This window comes from Miniopterus natalensis, chromosome 11, assembly GCF_054644295.1.
Source record: "Miniopterus natalensis isolate mMinNat1 chromosome 11, mMinNat1.hap1, whole genome shotgun sequence".
NCBI classification, from domain to species: domain Eukaryota; kingdom Metazoa; phylum Chordata; class Mammalia; order Chiroptera; family Miniopteridae; genus Miniopterus; species Miniopterus natalensis.
This window is the reverse complement of record NC_142091.1, coordinates 67,700,901-67,716,929: the sequence shown is the minus strand read 5'-3', so window position 1 is coordinate 67,716,929 and position 16,029 is coordinate 67,700,901. Positions and strand designations below refer to the sequence as shown.

Below are 16,029 nucleotides of genomic sequence, written 5' to 3'. Positions count from 1 at the left end.
GATTCCATCTGGATGGGGAGGGAGAGGCAAGAGAGGCAGAGAGAGGGCAGGTAGGGTGGGCTGGGGTTAGCACAGACACCCCCACTACAGAGGAAGAGTGAGCTCCCCAGAGTGCTCAGGGGGGAAGAGCCACCAGCACCTTGAAGCATTTCCCTGCCAGGCTCAGCACAGAGGAAAAGTCCCCAGAGGAGAGAAGCCCGTGACCTTTCCTTCCTGCCCCACTCCCAGGACAGCTAAAAACGGAATGGCCTGAAGTTCATTACTAAGGAAGAGCGCCAGGCTGAGAACATCCCCATGCAGGAAACGGCGACGGGAGCCAGAGCCTTTGAAGACATTCCCTCGCTTCCCTTGTTTATCATCAACCTGGGCCCAGTGCTCCTGGTGATAGCATTGATTTCCATTTTCTATTGCCTATGTTATCCGTTTGTTCATTTATTTATATTGAAATACAATTCAAATACCATAAAATTCACCCTTTAAAAGTACATTTTTTTTAGTATATTCACAAGTTGTGCAACTGTCACCACGGTCTAATTCCAGAAGTTGTCATTCTTGCTAACCAGAGTGCTCCGGGCTGCCACACCAGGGCTTCAGAGACTCTTGCCACAGCCTCTCTCTGGGCCACAGCCAGGACTGGAAGCTGCAAACAGGGTCCGCCCTTGCAACCTCAGCACTGGCCCCAGCTTCCTGTCGGGGGCCGTTCTTGACTGTGGATATTAGCACCCTCTTTTAAGACGGGCAGCTAGGGATGGACAGGGGCACAGCGGCAGAGGGCAGGAGGCCCACCAGGTAAGGGGGCAGTCTCTGGGGCGCAGGGCAGCCGTGTGTGCTCTGGTCTTGAACCCTGCTTCTTGGTGGGCTGACACTGACAGCGGTCAGGTGGGACCAGCAGACTAGCTGGGGATGGTGGCAGTGGCAGGGACTTTGTCTCTGAGGGACATGCAGCTGGGTCCCTGCAGCATGTGTGAAAGAACTGAGGGGTTTCTTGATTGCAGGCAGTGAGACTGGCTGCCAGAAAAGCCAACTGGAGCTCAGCTTCTATTAACAGCAATACCACCCACTACCCTGCTCAGCCAGAAAGCCGGGAGTCCTGACATCCTGGAAACTCCCTCCCTTGCCCACCCACATCAGTCAGTTGGCAGGTCCTGTCAGTCCTACCCCCAAATTTCTCCAGCATCCGTCTGCTTTCCTCCACAGCAACCTCCACCTCTTTCCTGGACAATGAGTGACCTCATACCCTTTTCCTGCAACCACTCTTGCCTTCTTCTAATTGAGTATCCATCCTGGGGTCAGAAAGGTCTTTTTAACACCTTGCTGATTGGCTATTTCAACCCAGAACTCACCTGTGTGGCCAGCTACTTTTCTGTCATGACTAGTCGGCAAGGTGTTTTAAATTATTTAAATTAATGTAAGTGCAGACACGAGTTATCTTGTGACCGGTCAGCAACATTCGAACACGGAAACACGTGTATACTTGTGACTGATCGGCAAGGTGTTTAAGAGGCAAATTTGACCATTTTACAACTCTGCTGAAAACCCTTCATGGGCTTCCCATCGCCCTTAGAACAGAGTCCCCCGCTCTAACCCACAGGCTCTCCCCCTGCCTCTCCTCTCCTCTCTAGACTCCCAAAAGCCACTGTGACCCTTCAGCTCTTCCTAATGCTCCCTCCCTCCTCAGGCCCTTCAGACAAGCTAGTCCCTCCACCTATCATGCTCCCTGCCCTCCAGGCCTCTCTCCTCACCCACCTGACACCTATTCATTCTTCAGGTGCAGCCTACACAGCACCTCTCCGGGGAACCTTCCTTGTGCCTGACTACGGTAGGTCTCCCTGCCACTGGCTTCCACAGTCCTCTGCCACCTCCTCCCACTGTTCGCCAGGTGACACTCCTGTCTGTTGCTTGACTCCCGGGTCCAGCACAACACAGGGTCCATGACAGTCAATCAGTAAATATTTGATGAAGGGAGGAAGGAAAATCCAAACAAATGAGTAAGAGGGGCCACAGCACCCTTTCCTCTCCCCTGGCCACTATATTCAGTCGTGGACAGTCCACTTCAGTGGAATAAACCAGAGTCTGCAAACCAGTGTCAGATGACGACTGCGCTGAGACCCTGTGCTGTGAAGAGAAGACTAAGGAGGAAGTGAGGGCTGAGACCGCACCTTCGAAGGCTGCCTCAGAGGGACATGTCACAGGGACCTGGAGTTTGGCTCTGGAAGAGTTTTTCAAGCTTAGCTCTGGGGTTGCGGCTGCTCTGTGAAGGAGTGAACTTCCTGTTGCTGGACATAATCAAGCAGAAGCCCGAGAAGGCTTGTAGTCCCCACAAGTATGAAAGAGCTTCTGCGCTCTGACAGTGTGTTGTCCCAGGTGCGGACAGAACTAACATCGTGGTGGTCCTGGTGGGGAAGGGGCCGCTGCCTGGATGACTGTGGTGGCAGGAAAGTCTGAAAGACTTAAACATCACATGCTGCACTGTCCGTCTCCAAACTAGTGCTCTGAGCCATGGAAATTTTGGGCATTTGGCATCGGGATCTTGGCAGACTGTGGGAAAGCAGGAAGAGGGCTCTACAGGTCTTGGCCTTTGGTGACAAGGACAACCCCTATCCCACAGACAGATAGCTCCTTCACCCTGAACTCGAACTTGTCCCCACCCCCAAGGCCTCCTGAAGGAATCTCTTTGAGAGGAGCTCCTCCACATGTGCTGTTTTCCAGTCGACGGCAGTTGGCTCAACACCCCTTCCTGCCAGAGGCCTTCAGCTAACGTGCCAGCTGCTGCTGACACCTGGAGGAGCCGGGCCGCCCCCGCTTTGAAGTGCAGCCAACGGGAGCTGCTGCCAACAGAAGTCTGTACAAATCTATTGGGTCATGGAGGGATCCTTGCAGGCCATGCCTCCAGGCCAGAGAGAGGGGCTCTGGGGGAGAAGTGAAGGCACTGCAGTGCAGGCTGGCTCTGAGCAGAACCCTGTGAAGGGTGGAGTCCTGCGCAGGCAACTGGAATGGAGAACACACTTGGCAGGGTCCGAGCTAATCCTGGGAGGCTGGCCTTTCTGGCCCTCTCTCGCTGACTCCCAGCAGCTGGCTGGGCTGGCTGGGCTGGCTGGCTGGGAGGTAAATGGGTATCAAGGAAGCAACAGCTTCTAGTCTGAACTTACTTGCCAATGTCCTGTTCACCCCAAAGGCTCAGTGTTCCTGGTCTAGTGGCTCGAGCTGCACCAATTTTTCTGTGGTTCTGGGTTTGCAGCCCTGGGATCAAATCCCAGCTCCAGCACTCACTGGCCAAGTTAGCTTTTCTCTCTGAGCCTTGGTTTCCTCATCTGGAAAGAGGAGATAACCATCGGTCCTGTTCACAGGATTCTTGAAGAGTCCATATGATGATGTATTGCACCTAGTGTATAACGAACACTCAGAGCAAGTGCATCCTCGCTGGTGTAAGGTGCTGGAAAAGCTCGAGACAGCAAAGGAAAATACGGCGCCGAGGAAGCGAGTGCTGCCAGCACCCAGCCGGAAGGAGGCTCTTGGAGGCTCTCGGGTGGGAGCTATCTGGTTTCGAGGCCACTGCTGGGGGCAGCCAGCCCGCAGCCAGGGCCAGAAAGAAGAGCCACCTTCCATGACTGCGCTGCTTTGGAGGTCACATGACCAGTGTCCTTCATGAGTGCAGCTGAAGTGTGTCCCAAGTCTGTTTGGCTCCCAGTGCACCTGTGCAGTCTGTGTTCCAATGTCAGAGCCATGGTGAGAATGAACTACACTCTGGCTACCTTCTCCAGGTGGGAGGGAAAGGCTGCTGTCGAGCCTCCCTGGGACACTCCCGGGGCTACCCTGCTTCTGGACTGGGTTGGAGGCACCCACAAGCTGCCACCAGTCCAGGCCCTCAAAGCAGTGTGGGATGTCCCGGACACTCTCTGCCCTGGCTCCAGCCTGAACCTCCAGGGTACCCCAAACAGCACCTGCCTCTGTGGTGCCTCAGAAGCTTGACCCAGAGTGTGGGCAATAACAACAGCAGCGATGATGGTCAGTCTTCATCAGGGGCTCACTCTGTCAGCATTATACAGGTGTCATCTCATTTTCTTCGCACCCCAGTCCTCTGAGATAAGCTCAGTGAGTATCTTTACTGAGAACAGAGAGGTTAAGAAACTTGACCAAGGTCACAAGCTAGAAATGAAAGAGCTGTAATTCAAGCACAGGTCTCCCTGACCCCAATCAGTTCCTAGACCACTTGCAGCTGCTCCTGGTACGGAACAGTGGGCTCCGTGCTCTCTTGTGGCCATAACACCTTCCTGCTGGGGGAGATGTCCTTTCTTCCACTCTTGGTGTCTGTTATCAGTGTACAGCACCTGCCTCCAGTGACGGTTCTTCAAGCAGACAGCTTGCAGGACCCAGCTCAGCCATTTAAACCCCCTTATCCTGGTCCCTCCCAGGAAGCCTCACTGTTCCACACTCTCAGGGTAAATCTAGGCACACCTTGCTTCACTGCACTTCACAGATGTTGCATTTTGTGCAAATTGTAGGCAAGATCCTCTTCTAGAAAAGGATTGCGACTTGACTGCAATACTTACTTTACTGCAGTGGTCTGGACGAACCCACATATCTCCGAGATGTCCCTGTACTCAGGTCCAATGCACGGCCGCAGACTCCTCCAACTCAGGCCCGCTGCCTTCTCGAGTTCCCCTGGGTCGTCACTGGCGAAAGCCTGGCTTCTCTCCAGGCGGCTTCCTTTCCTGAGACAGCTTTGTCCTGTCACTGCTCCCCACCTAAACCCTACCCATCCTTTTTGTTTTAAATGAAATATTTAAAACTTCAGGAAATTACAGAGAGTGACAAACACCTGTGCACCCACTAGCCAACTTTGTCAAACCATCACATTGTCTACCCTTGCTTCAATTTTTAAAGCTTTGTGAAATATTACACGAACCGTTCCAGCCACCTGTGCAGCTCTCCCTCCGCCCGCTCCTCTCCCCTCTTCCTCCGAGGTCACCCTGAAGCTTGGGGGTCTAGCACTCCCAGACTGGAACATGGGGCTGGCTAAGCATCCTCCCCTCTCTCCATGTTTTTATAATACTGTATTAACTCACACAAATGCCCATATGCTTGAAAATTAGGTAGGTGTGTATTTTTGCTTGTTTTTAAGTTTGATGTATCATTCGGTAGCTGACATTTTGAGATTTCTGGATCCCCATATATGTCCGTGTATTCACTTCAGCTGCTGTGTAGAATCGCACTCGCACTCTCTGAAGGTGCCATACTTTGTCCTTGCTACTGCAGGGGACCTGCAGACTGTCCCCCTGGCAGCTACTCCCAACAGTGCTGCCTGGTTCCTTACACTTCTTCAGCTTCCTCAGATTTGCCCCCATTGCTTCAACGGGATGACAGCAATTCACCTTCCCACCAGCAGCTTGTGCGAGTTCCGACTCCACATCCTCACCAATATTCCAACTGTCAGGCTTTTACATTTTTGCTAATTTGATGGGTGTGAAGTCGCATCTCAATTTTAATTAGCATGTCTTTGACTACTAGTGAATTTGCGCTTGAAAACATGCCCACGTGTTTATTAGCTGTTAGGGTTTTCTCTTCTGTGTATTTCCTGTTCAGATCTTTGGACTATTTTTCTACTGAGGTTATTTATCTTTCTCGTATTGATTTGTAGGTATTTTTAATAAAATATTCTTGAGACTGAAAACTTCTGCAGGCTAATCCATTATTAGTTATACACATAACAAATATCCTCTTCTAGCCTCTGGCTTGTCTTTTTACTTTGTTTATGATGTTTTTTGTTGGACAGAAAAATTAAATTCTGAATTCCTTGGTAGCTCAGTGGTTTAGGGTGCAGCACTTTCACTGCTCTGGCCAGGGTTCCATTTGCCACCAGGGAGTCCTTGCTTTCTAACGGACACTTCTCCTCTCTCTAGAGCGTCAGCTGCACGAGGGTAAGGACTTTGTTTTGTTCATGGTTCTGTGCTCAGCACTTGACAGTGTGCCTGGCACATAATGGGCACTCTGAACAATGACTGAGTGAATGAACACAATTTTGTTTGTGGTCAAGTTTATCAATCTTGTCCACTGGGCTTGGGCTTTTTGTATCTTGTTGAAGAAATCTTTAACTACTTGGTGGCCATAAAAATATTTTCCTCTATTCTCTTTTTAAGAGTTTTAGAGTTTTGCATTTCACACAGGTCTGTAACCTATATGAAACTGACTTCTGAATACGGTATGAAGTAGGGATCTATTTTATCCTAGGTGAAAAAACAATTGTGCCACCGTTACTTTTCCCACTGCTCTGCAATACTATCTTTTTATATATCAAGTTTTTATAAATGCATGGGTCTGTCTGGCCTCTCTAGTATGATCCTTTGGTCTATCCTTACTCTAGTAACATACTATCTTAATTATGATGGCCTTGTAATAAGTCTTGATAGCTGAGAGGGCATGTTCATTTATTACTAATCATTTAGGGCGCAAATTCAACATGTCTTCCTCATGGAAATGCCTTTCGTTAGGCTGGGTCTCCTGTTTCTATGTTCCTATAGCACTTAGCATTTCATTATTTAATGTCTGCTGCTGTCAGTGTGTAAGTTCCTTGAGGGCTGGAACGACATCTGTTTTGCTCTCTGTCATAGCCCCTCCACAAGCACAGTGACTGGCACATAACAAGCATGTGGTGAATGAAAGAATGGGGAAGGGAAGGAAAGGAGAGCCTGTTTTGGAGAAAGACCTTTTGGGGCAACAGTGATACTGTTGGATGGCAAGTCAGTTCTAGGGAGGGCATCTATGCATAAAGATATTGCGGGGGGGGCATACTGAAGGGCACCAAGGAAGCATAAAGCTGCATCCTCAATGTACGCATCTGGCACATAGCAGATGCTCAGTAAACACTTGAAAAATAAATTATAGGAATTAAACACACTCCCCATCACTAATTGTGATTTTTAAAAAATAGGTAATATATTTTGAGGGCTACATGGCAGGTATTTTACATGCATTATCTCATTAAATCCTAAAAACAACTCTAAGAGGCAGGTGCTATTTTTAATTCCATTTTACAGATGAAGAAATTGAGGCTTAGGGAAGTTGCTCAGTGTCACAAGCCAGTAAGTAAAGGAACTGGGATTTGACTCCAGGGTTGTCTGTTCCAGGGCCTGAGTCCTTCAGCATAGGGACCAGCTGAGTGATTCTCTTCAATGGGGGTGAGCTGCTTTGTCTAAAACTAGATTCTTTAGGAGTTTATGTGCTTTCGAAGCACTGTATATATTCAGCACATAACCATAATAAAGCAGGTTTTGCTATTAAACACATATTACTCGCTGGGGAACGAGGCCTTCAGTGAGGGAGAAGTGAGTTAATTGGTGTTTAATAAGCCCTGCAGGTGATTCTGATGCACTGCTTTAACTCTTCACCCTTGGAGTGGAGCTTCCCGTCCCTGTGTCACTTGGGCCTTGAATGAGTTACGGGTGTGATGGTCCCCTTGGCCCAGCTGGGAGGAGGCCAGAGCCTGCAGGCTAATCACAGGCCGTCTTGTCTTTACCCTACTTTTTGTTACATATTATTTTCTGAGTGTTGCGAGGTGAAAAAAGGCCAGAAAGTACTGCCTTCGGGAATCTAGGAACTTCTCATTTATTTTTTAAAAATCTTGTTATAATAATAATGCCAACATTATTTTAATAGCAGAAACTTATTTATAGAATGTCTACAACATGCTAAGTAATTTACATATATTTTTGTTGAAATTTTATGTCCACCCTATGGCTCAGATTCTATTATTATCTCCATTTTACAGATATGACAACAAGGCTTAGAGAAGTTGAGATCTTCAAGCCCATCCACTGAACAGGGCACAGGTGGCATGTACAACAGGTCTTTCTAACCCTATGATGCCTGTGCTCTTGGAGGTCAAGGTTGAAAGTTTACTCTGTGCCAGGCATTATTTTAAGCACATTACATACTTCTTCAACTATTACAACTCTTATTATTATTCCTACTTTATAAATAAGGGAACTGAAGCTCAGAGAAATTAAAGAACCATCCCAAGGGCACAGATGGTAAATTATGAACCAGAATTTGAACTCAAGACGTTAAGTTCTTACAACCACTATGGAAAATAGTATGGTGGTTCTTGAAAAAATTGGAACTAGAACTGCCATATGATCCAGCAATTCCATTTCTGGGTAATTATCTGAAAAAAATGAAAACATGAACTTGAAAAAATATCTGCATCCCCATGTTCACTGCAGCATTATTTATAATAGCCAAGTAACGGAAACATCCCAAGTGTCCTTTGATGGATGAATGGATAAATGTGATTGTGTGTGTGTTTATTACACCCACAATGGAATATTATTCATCCATAAAAAAGAATCAAATCTTGCCATTTGCAACAACATGGATGGACCTGGAGAACATTATGCTAAGTGAAATAAGTCAGTCGAGAAAGACAAATACTGTATGATCTCACCTATATGTGAAATCTGAAAAAACAAAAATAAAAGCAAGCTTGTACAGAGGAAAGATTGGTGGTTGCCAGAGGTGGGAGTTGGGAGGTGGGTGAAATGGGTCAAAAGGCATAAACTTCCAGTTATAAAATAAATAAATCATGGGGATGTAATGTACAGGATTGTAACTATGGTTAACACTGTATTGCATATCTGAAAGTTTCTAAGAGAATAGATCTTAGAAGTTCTCACCACAAGAAAGAAACAATTTGTAATTGCGTGGGATGACAGATCTTAACTAGAATTACTGTGGTGATTATTTTGCAATATATACAAATATCCAGTCATGATATTGTACACCTGAAACTAATATAATGTTACAGGTCAATTATACCTTAATAAAAAAGATAACAACAACAACAAAACAGAAGTCTGGCTCTAACTGCATGGTTGGAACCATCAGGAAAGCCCCCCAGTCCACAAGAGATGGAGCCAGAGATGCTGTGGTGACCATTTGGGAATAAAATTACTTAGCGGCTCCCACTGCTGCACGACTGTGTGAGGGGGAGAGGCTCTTTGGCTGGGCACTATCATGGAGTCTGCTTGTTCTTTCCCTTCCTGTGTTTCCAGCTCACACCTGCCGCCCCAGGGCCTGACCATGGTGCTTGCAGCACATACGTCAGGCACATGTGGGGACGCCATGGCCCTGAACAGGCTCTGGTGTACAGCTGCCTGTGGGTTACATTCTTTTACACACACATCATCACAGACCGGAGCCTCCTTTTGCAGGCTGAGTGAAGTGAGCCCAGCAGGGAGACGGGACACGGCAGCACCTCTCTGCGATGGTAGCTGCCTTGAAGGTCTCACACCCCCATCAGCAGGCTGGGCTTGTATGGTGAAGTTGGGATTGCGGACAAAATGAGGATAGCTTACACAATCAGTGCACCTTCTCAGATACATACAATTTTTCTACACCAGCTGGAGTGGCACTGGGGGAAGAATGGCCCTTGGGGAGTGGGGCTGACACAGAAGCTTGAGGCTCATACACAGGGAGAAAACAAACTTCTCATTGCTCTGAATTCACCTCTAATTTTGCAGCCAGTATCCTGAGCATTACCCTAGGCCCTTCTGTTGTTTATACTCACATTCCCAGAATTCCCTCACACTGCTCTTGGCATGGACTGGCTACAGCGCCTCCTCCTCACACTGAAAGGTCTGAAGTTTCTATGAAACGTAGGCCTCCTGGTGAGAAGGGGGTGAGCTTCTGGCCACAGCTAGGGAAATATCACTCTAGAAGCCCTTGTTATCATTACTTGTAAGAGTCTGGAGTTAGAGGATTCTATTCTACTCTACTCTTGAAGTGCTTACATATATCAGATTGTTCGGAAGGATCTGTGAGATGGGCAGCAAATGCAAAGCTGAGGCTGCTGGGGGCTGGAAATCATCCAGAAGGCTCGCCCTCCTCAACTCGCCACCTACCTTTCAGGAGTGGGAAAGAAGGGCAGTGGCTGCTCTGGAGTGATAGAAACCAAGGTGGTATGTCATAAAGTGGGGGCAGGCAGTAACCATTCCCAGGTAATCCTCTTCTAAACCCAATGTCAAGCCCCTTGAGCGGCAGGAACTATAACTTACTCATCTCTGTATTCCCAGTGTGCGGAACAGCTCCTGACACAAAACTGGCACTCAAGAAGTATTTCATGGAGTACTGAAGCACACTACAACATGGATGCACCCCGAAAACATGCTCAGTGAAAGAAATGAGTCACTAAGGACAATATGTTATGAGTCCATTTATTTTAAAAGTCTAAAATAGGCAAATTTATAGAGACAGAAAGTAGATTAGTGGTTGTCAAGGGCTGGGGAGGAGAAGGGGCTTGGGGAGTAAGGGGCTAAATGGTGCAGGATTTCTTTATGGCCTAATTAAAATGTTCTAAAACTGATCATGGTGATGGACGTGAATATATTTTGTGAATATACTAAAAGCCATTGAATTTAATAATTATATAGTATCCCAAAACAGTGTTAAAAAAGACATATATGATGAATATATAAATAAACAAATGAATATAGGATGTAGTTTCTGACTTTTGTCCTTAGAGTTCCTTAGAACCATGGACTATTAGAACCATGTAAACTGCCAGATGAGGAATATTCATTCATATACTCATCCACTCGGGAGACATTTATGGAGTATCTAAAATGTATGTAGGTGCTGCACTAAGCAGTAGTGCTCCAGCAGCAAACAAGACTGGTATGGTCCTGTCTGCCCTTGTGGTGCACACACACTCACACTCATGGTTCCTTTTCTTTAGGAATTCTCTAGTTAGAGACCAGAGCTGATGTTTATTATTCAGCCATGTAGAAACTGTAGCTGATTTTTATTAAGTCCAGTCTTTAAGAATGCTGAGGCCCCCACCCCAAATTTTGGGGCTGAATCCTCCTTAAAAAGATCTGACTCCAAATGAGGAACTATCACTGGAAATTTGAAGCTAACTCCATTTGGCTGCTTTCAAATTACAAGAGAGAATCTCCCACACCCTTTTCAGCTAAGGAAAAAAAATCTAAATCTCCTTTAAATAGCAGAATAAGTTAAAATTATAAAATCTGAACTGCAGCTTTTACCAGTGACCAGTTGCCACTGAAAGAGGTAAGTTTCCACTGAACAATGAGGGGGACAAAACCTATAAAATTTTGGGGGTGTGATCACTAAACAGGTTTTGCACATGACCAGTAATATCAGTGTGAGCTGTGACCTGCAGAATAGCCTGCTCCGTTAAGCTGCTGTCGCTGGCAGCAGTACGCCATGTTGTAAACAGATGTGCTGTCATCAGGTTTTGTTGTCCCATTTATAGAGCACAGGAAAAGTAGATTTAGCATGATTCTTTAGGGCCCTAGGATTTTCAGAATGTAAATGAGCACTGGCTTTAACTTAACGTCACCAGCTACATTAGCCCCTCACAGGAGAGTCAGCCTGTCCTTTGAAGCCAGGCATCAACTTCTCTCTAACTATGAAGGTCCTACATGGCATCTTCTTCCATTATTAGGATGTTTTGACTACAGTGAAAATCTGTTATTTGCCCGGCCGGAGTGGCTCAGCAGTTGAGCACCGACCTAGGATCCAGGAGATCCAGGTTCAATTCCCAGTCAGGGCACATGCCTAGGTTTTGGGTTCGATCTCCAGCAGGAGGCAGCCAATCAATGACTCTCTCATCACTGATGTTTCTATCCCTCTCTCTCCCTCTCCCTTCCTCTCTCTGAAATCAATAAAAAAAATAAAAAAATAAAAGAAAATCTATTGTTGGATATAGTTTGTTCATTAAGTGTCTCAGCTAAAGCTTCTGGATAACTTGCTTCTCTCCTTAAACCTCATGAACCAACCTCTTCAAACTTTTTTTCTGCAGCTTCTGCATCTCTCAGCTTTTAAAGAGTTAAAGAGAGCTGGTGCCGTGCTCTGGGTTAGGCTTTGGCTTACAGGAATTTTGTGACTGGTTTGATCTTCTCCCCAGACCCCTGACAACTGTTTTGGTTCCTTATTCATACACTCACTGGGAGAGCAGTTTTGTCTCTTTAAAGAACATGTCCTTCCCAGGCACAGCCTGGTTGTTTGGTGCGAGGAGCCTAGCTTTCGGCCTATCTTGGCTTTCAACATGCCTTCTTCACTAAGCTTAATCATTTCTATTCTAGCTTTTGATTTAAGGTGAAAAACATACAACTCTTCCTTTTACTTGAATACTGAAGCCACTGTAGGGTTATTAACTGGCCAAGTTTCAATACTGCTGTGTCTCAGGGAATAGGGAGGCCTGAGAAGAGGGGGAGAGATGGAGGAATGCCAGTGGGTGGAGCAGTCAGAACACACATATTTGTGGATTAAGCTGTCTTATATGGGCACAGTGTGTGGTGCCCCAAAACAATTACAACAGTAACATTCAAGATCACTGATCATAGGCCACCATAACAAATATAATGATATTTAAAAAGTTTGAAATATTGTGAGAATTACCAAAATATGACACAGGGATACAAAGTGAGCAAATGCTGTTGGAAAAATGGTGTCAATAGACTTGCTCTACCCAGGGTTGCCACAAGCCTTCAATCTGTAAAAAAACATAGTATCTGCGAAGCACAATAAAATAAAGTGTGTCTGCACAGAGTATTTTCCTAAAAACTCTGTTGTGACACTTTTCAGAAAACAAGGTTTTCTGCTATACTTCCATTTGCCACCTTAGCTCAGGTTTTGGTTAACTGAGTGCATAGTCCAACTACCTCATTTGGTTAAAAAATGTGAATGACAATGAAACCAAACAGAGAAATTAGAAGGTCCTAGCTATTCTGGAATAATCTTAAAAACCTTCTTTTAGCAAAAATAATACACTTATTCCTTCCCTCCAGTGAGCTTTATCACCTTCATGCCTTTCCAGTCTCCAACCTCAATCCCCTTCCTCACAAGTTGCTGCCAGCTCTTTTTTTAAAAAGTTTTTAAGAGTTATGTTTATTGATGCAGAATTTATATTCAGTAAAACTGATCCCAGATTTGACCACTGCACAATAACCACTATAATCAAGATGTCAAACAGTTCCTCAGAACTCCCATGCCCCTCTGCAACCAACGGCTGCCCATCCCTAAGAATCCATCGATCTGTTTTCTGTCAAAGGGTCAAATTTAATCATTAAAGTGCTCGACATACAGTACTATAGAAAAATCTGTAAGCATATAAAATCAAGATTTTAAAAGGATACTTTGGAACAAATAATCTTTACACAGTCAAAAGAATGGGATTTTAAAATAACCTTATAAATTAAAGCACAGTTGACAAAATTGTCTTAAGATAGGTATAGAATAGCTAGTCTAGCTACTGTGTCAAGCTGCAGGCTGGGGCTGGTTGGTAGAAAAACTCTAAATAATGGAATTGAATTCTATGGAAATTCTCCGTGGGGCAGACATATGTTCTTACAGATATTTGGCACCTCAGAACTCACCCCTGCTTTTACCATGAAAGGGACAAAGAAAGCAAAAGCCTCTATTTTGCACATACCAACCATCACATGTTCCAACACACCTTATCTATGTGAAAAGCTTCTTTCAAGCACCACAGTTCTGTCTTTCCAGCATCAGCCCTGAAGTCTGTCAACATCTTGAGCTGGACTGAGCCAAGTCGCATACAGTGGTCAAAAGGCCCAACTCTTACCTCTTCTTTTCTCAGAATGTCCTCTCTAGGGCTTTCCGTGTGTGTGCGCGTGCGCGCGCCTCTTCATCTCACCCTCCCCCCCCAACTCTATCCGCAGACCCTAAGGCTCCCCACAGAAACCACAAAGGATCAGTTGGCTTCCGTTTGGAAACGCAGAAAGTGAGTATTATGTTTTTGGGCAAATCCCAAATAGACCTCTTTCCAAATGCCAGTTTCTTTCCTAATGGTTTTGTTCTTGCCTAATGGTTTGTTTGTTTGTATACATTTCAGGCTTCTCTATGAAGCCCTGCCCCACAGGGGGCTGAGTTGGCTTCAAGAGCCCAGGAGACATACCTGGCTGCTTTCTGAGTAAGCTCCAGTGGGAAATCCGGGCACAGTAACTGCAGCAAACAGTGATACTCCTTCATGGTCAGCAAATCTGAAGCAGAAATGGAGAGAAACACATAAGTCTCTGCATGTGAACTTGCTGCTCTCTTTTTGGTCATTTCATGGGTTTCAGGCCTGGTCTCAATAGAGCTGCTCTTTTAAAGGTAAGAGTTAAGGGTGTGTTAGCCACTAACTCCCAGGGGTGAGATTTTAATATCAATATTTATCCAAAGCTTTTCCTGGGTGGGAGGTACCCAGCTGCAACATTTTGGCCAAAAGAGCTTCACTGGTTTGAAAAATGGGAGGGAGAAGAGGGAACGAGAGGGGTACCTTTATCAAACTTCTTAGTTTGGTTTTCCTTGTGTATAAAAATCTGCAAGAATGGGTCATTTAAAAGCTGGTAAAATCTGCAGAAATTCTCCATCATGGTAGCATTCACCACAACATGCTCAACAAGCGTCCACAGCTTCTCTGGAAGCAGTACTAAGGCATACTCAGTTCTGCAATGCATGGAGGAGAAGAGTACAGTATAGCAACCCACAGACCTCATTACTCTGTCATCCAGCATTATGCAGACTGGCTTTTTATGCCTGCACACAAATCTGGTCATCATATTATAATTAGCCAAGTTAGCGGTCCAAGGTATACAACCAAAGCAAATAAATGATTCCTGCTATATAGAAGCAGTGCAGCGGGAGAGATGAGCCAGGATGGAGGTCTGTGGCCCAGCAGAAGACCCAGAGAGGTAAATCTCAGGGAGGTTTATAGGACCCTAAGGGAGAGGAAATACACTGACACTTAAGAGTGGTTTTGGTGCTGCATGTACTAATCCAAAAGATTTTAGACCAGCCAGGCAGCAGCGATCCACAAAGTGTTCCACAAGCTAAAGCATTTCAAATATGGAAGGACATGCTAATGGTAAAGCAAGAGCAAGCAGCCTGGAAGCCATCCTAACTGGGAGCATGAGTGAGAGAAGGGAATCCAAAGGGCACAGCCACATTTGGGGAATGAAGATGATCATAGGCACTTGGTTTCTTTGGACCTAAGTTAGCCCAAGCCACAGGAATTCAGATCTCCTGCCCCTGCTAGTTCGGTTGATGCTTTTCCAAGACAGAAACCCCAAATCCCCAGGGACAGGCCTGGGTTCCTACTACTTTTTCATTAAAGCTCAATTCAAGGTGGGGGCAGAGAGTTAACCTAACCACAGTGCAGAAGTCACGGACACCAAGGAACAGAATCAGCGTCAATGTAGGTCAAAGGATCACGATGGCTTTTGTGGCCTTCGTCTTGGCCACAATAGGGTGTGTACTTTCCTCTCCTCACTTGCCTGACCTCGGGCACAGCCTGATAGGGGGTTTTATTTTCTTCAAGGGAAGGAGTAATAGCCACTCATGGTCTCAAAGATTTGGGGTGAGGGACAGGAAAGGGAGAAAAGCTGAATCAAATGTGTTCCCACTTTAGTCTCACTCCTGAACTCCCTATATATGGTGCAGAGAGCAGTGATTTCTGGCAGGAAGGAAATAAAGGAGAGTTCTATATTTGAATCATCAGTGCTTTTCTAGATTAAACTTTGGTAGATACACCTGATAACATTCTTGGAGGCTAGGGGTCAAAGTGTCTCACAGGAATTCACATTTATTCCCATAATTACCTACAAAATATCCTTGGGAAGATAAACAGGGTGGAGGGAAATAATAATAATGAGAGAGAGAGAGAGTTGTGTAACTCTCAACTGTAATCAAGAAAGACAATGCTGGGAATCAATCTCAGCCTCCTGGTTTCCAGATCCTCGGCTCCCTTTAGGTTCTTAATGTACTTGAATACTTGCTTCCCAAAGACAGAAAAATGACTTACAAAAATAACTTTGTACTTCTCTAACATAGAGTCTCATGGAAATACTAAATATATCAGAAAAACCGAATACATCTTGTCCATCACTTCTGGAATTTGACTTACCCAAATGTAAAGTAAGGAAGAGAGTCAGATAAAGGGAGGAATGAACAACTTTCACGACTTTAGTTGTGGCAGGCATGGCTCTACGTCTATGAAGTGGCGGTTAG

General features: G+C 45.6%; 1 protein-coding gene across 2 annotated transcripts in view; it reads right to left on the bottom strand.

Moving 5' to 3' along the window:
- CSTPP1 (centriolar satellite-associated tubulin polyglutamylase complex regulator 1) overlaps window positions 1-16,029 on the bottom strand; it is a 133,988-nt gene that overhangs the window by 9,336 nt on the left and 108,623 nt on the right. For both annotated transcript variants that reach the window (XM_016204023.2, XM_016204022.2), the window contains exon 4: window positions 13,937-14,021. In XM_016204023.2, the coding sequence (XP_016059509.1) occupies window positions 13,937-14,021 (85 nt within the window). The remainder of the gene's footprint in view (window positions 1-13,936; window positions 14,022-16,029) is intronic.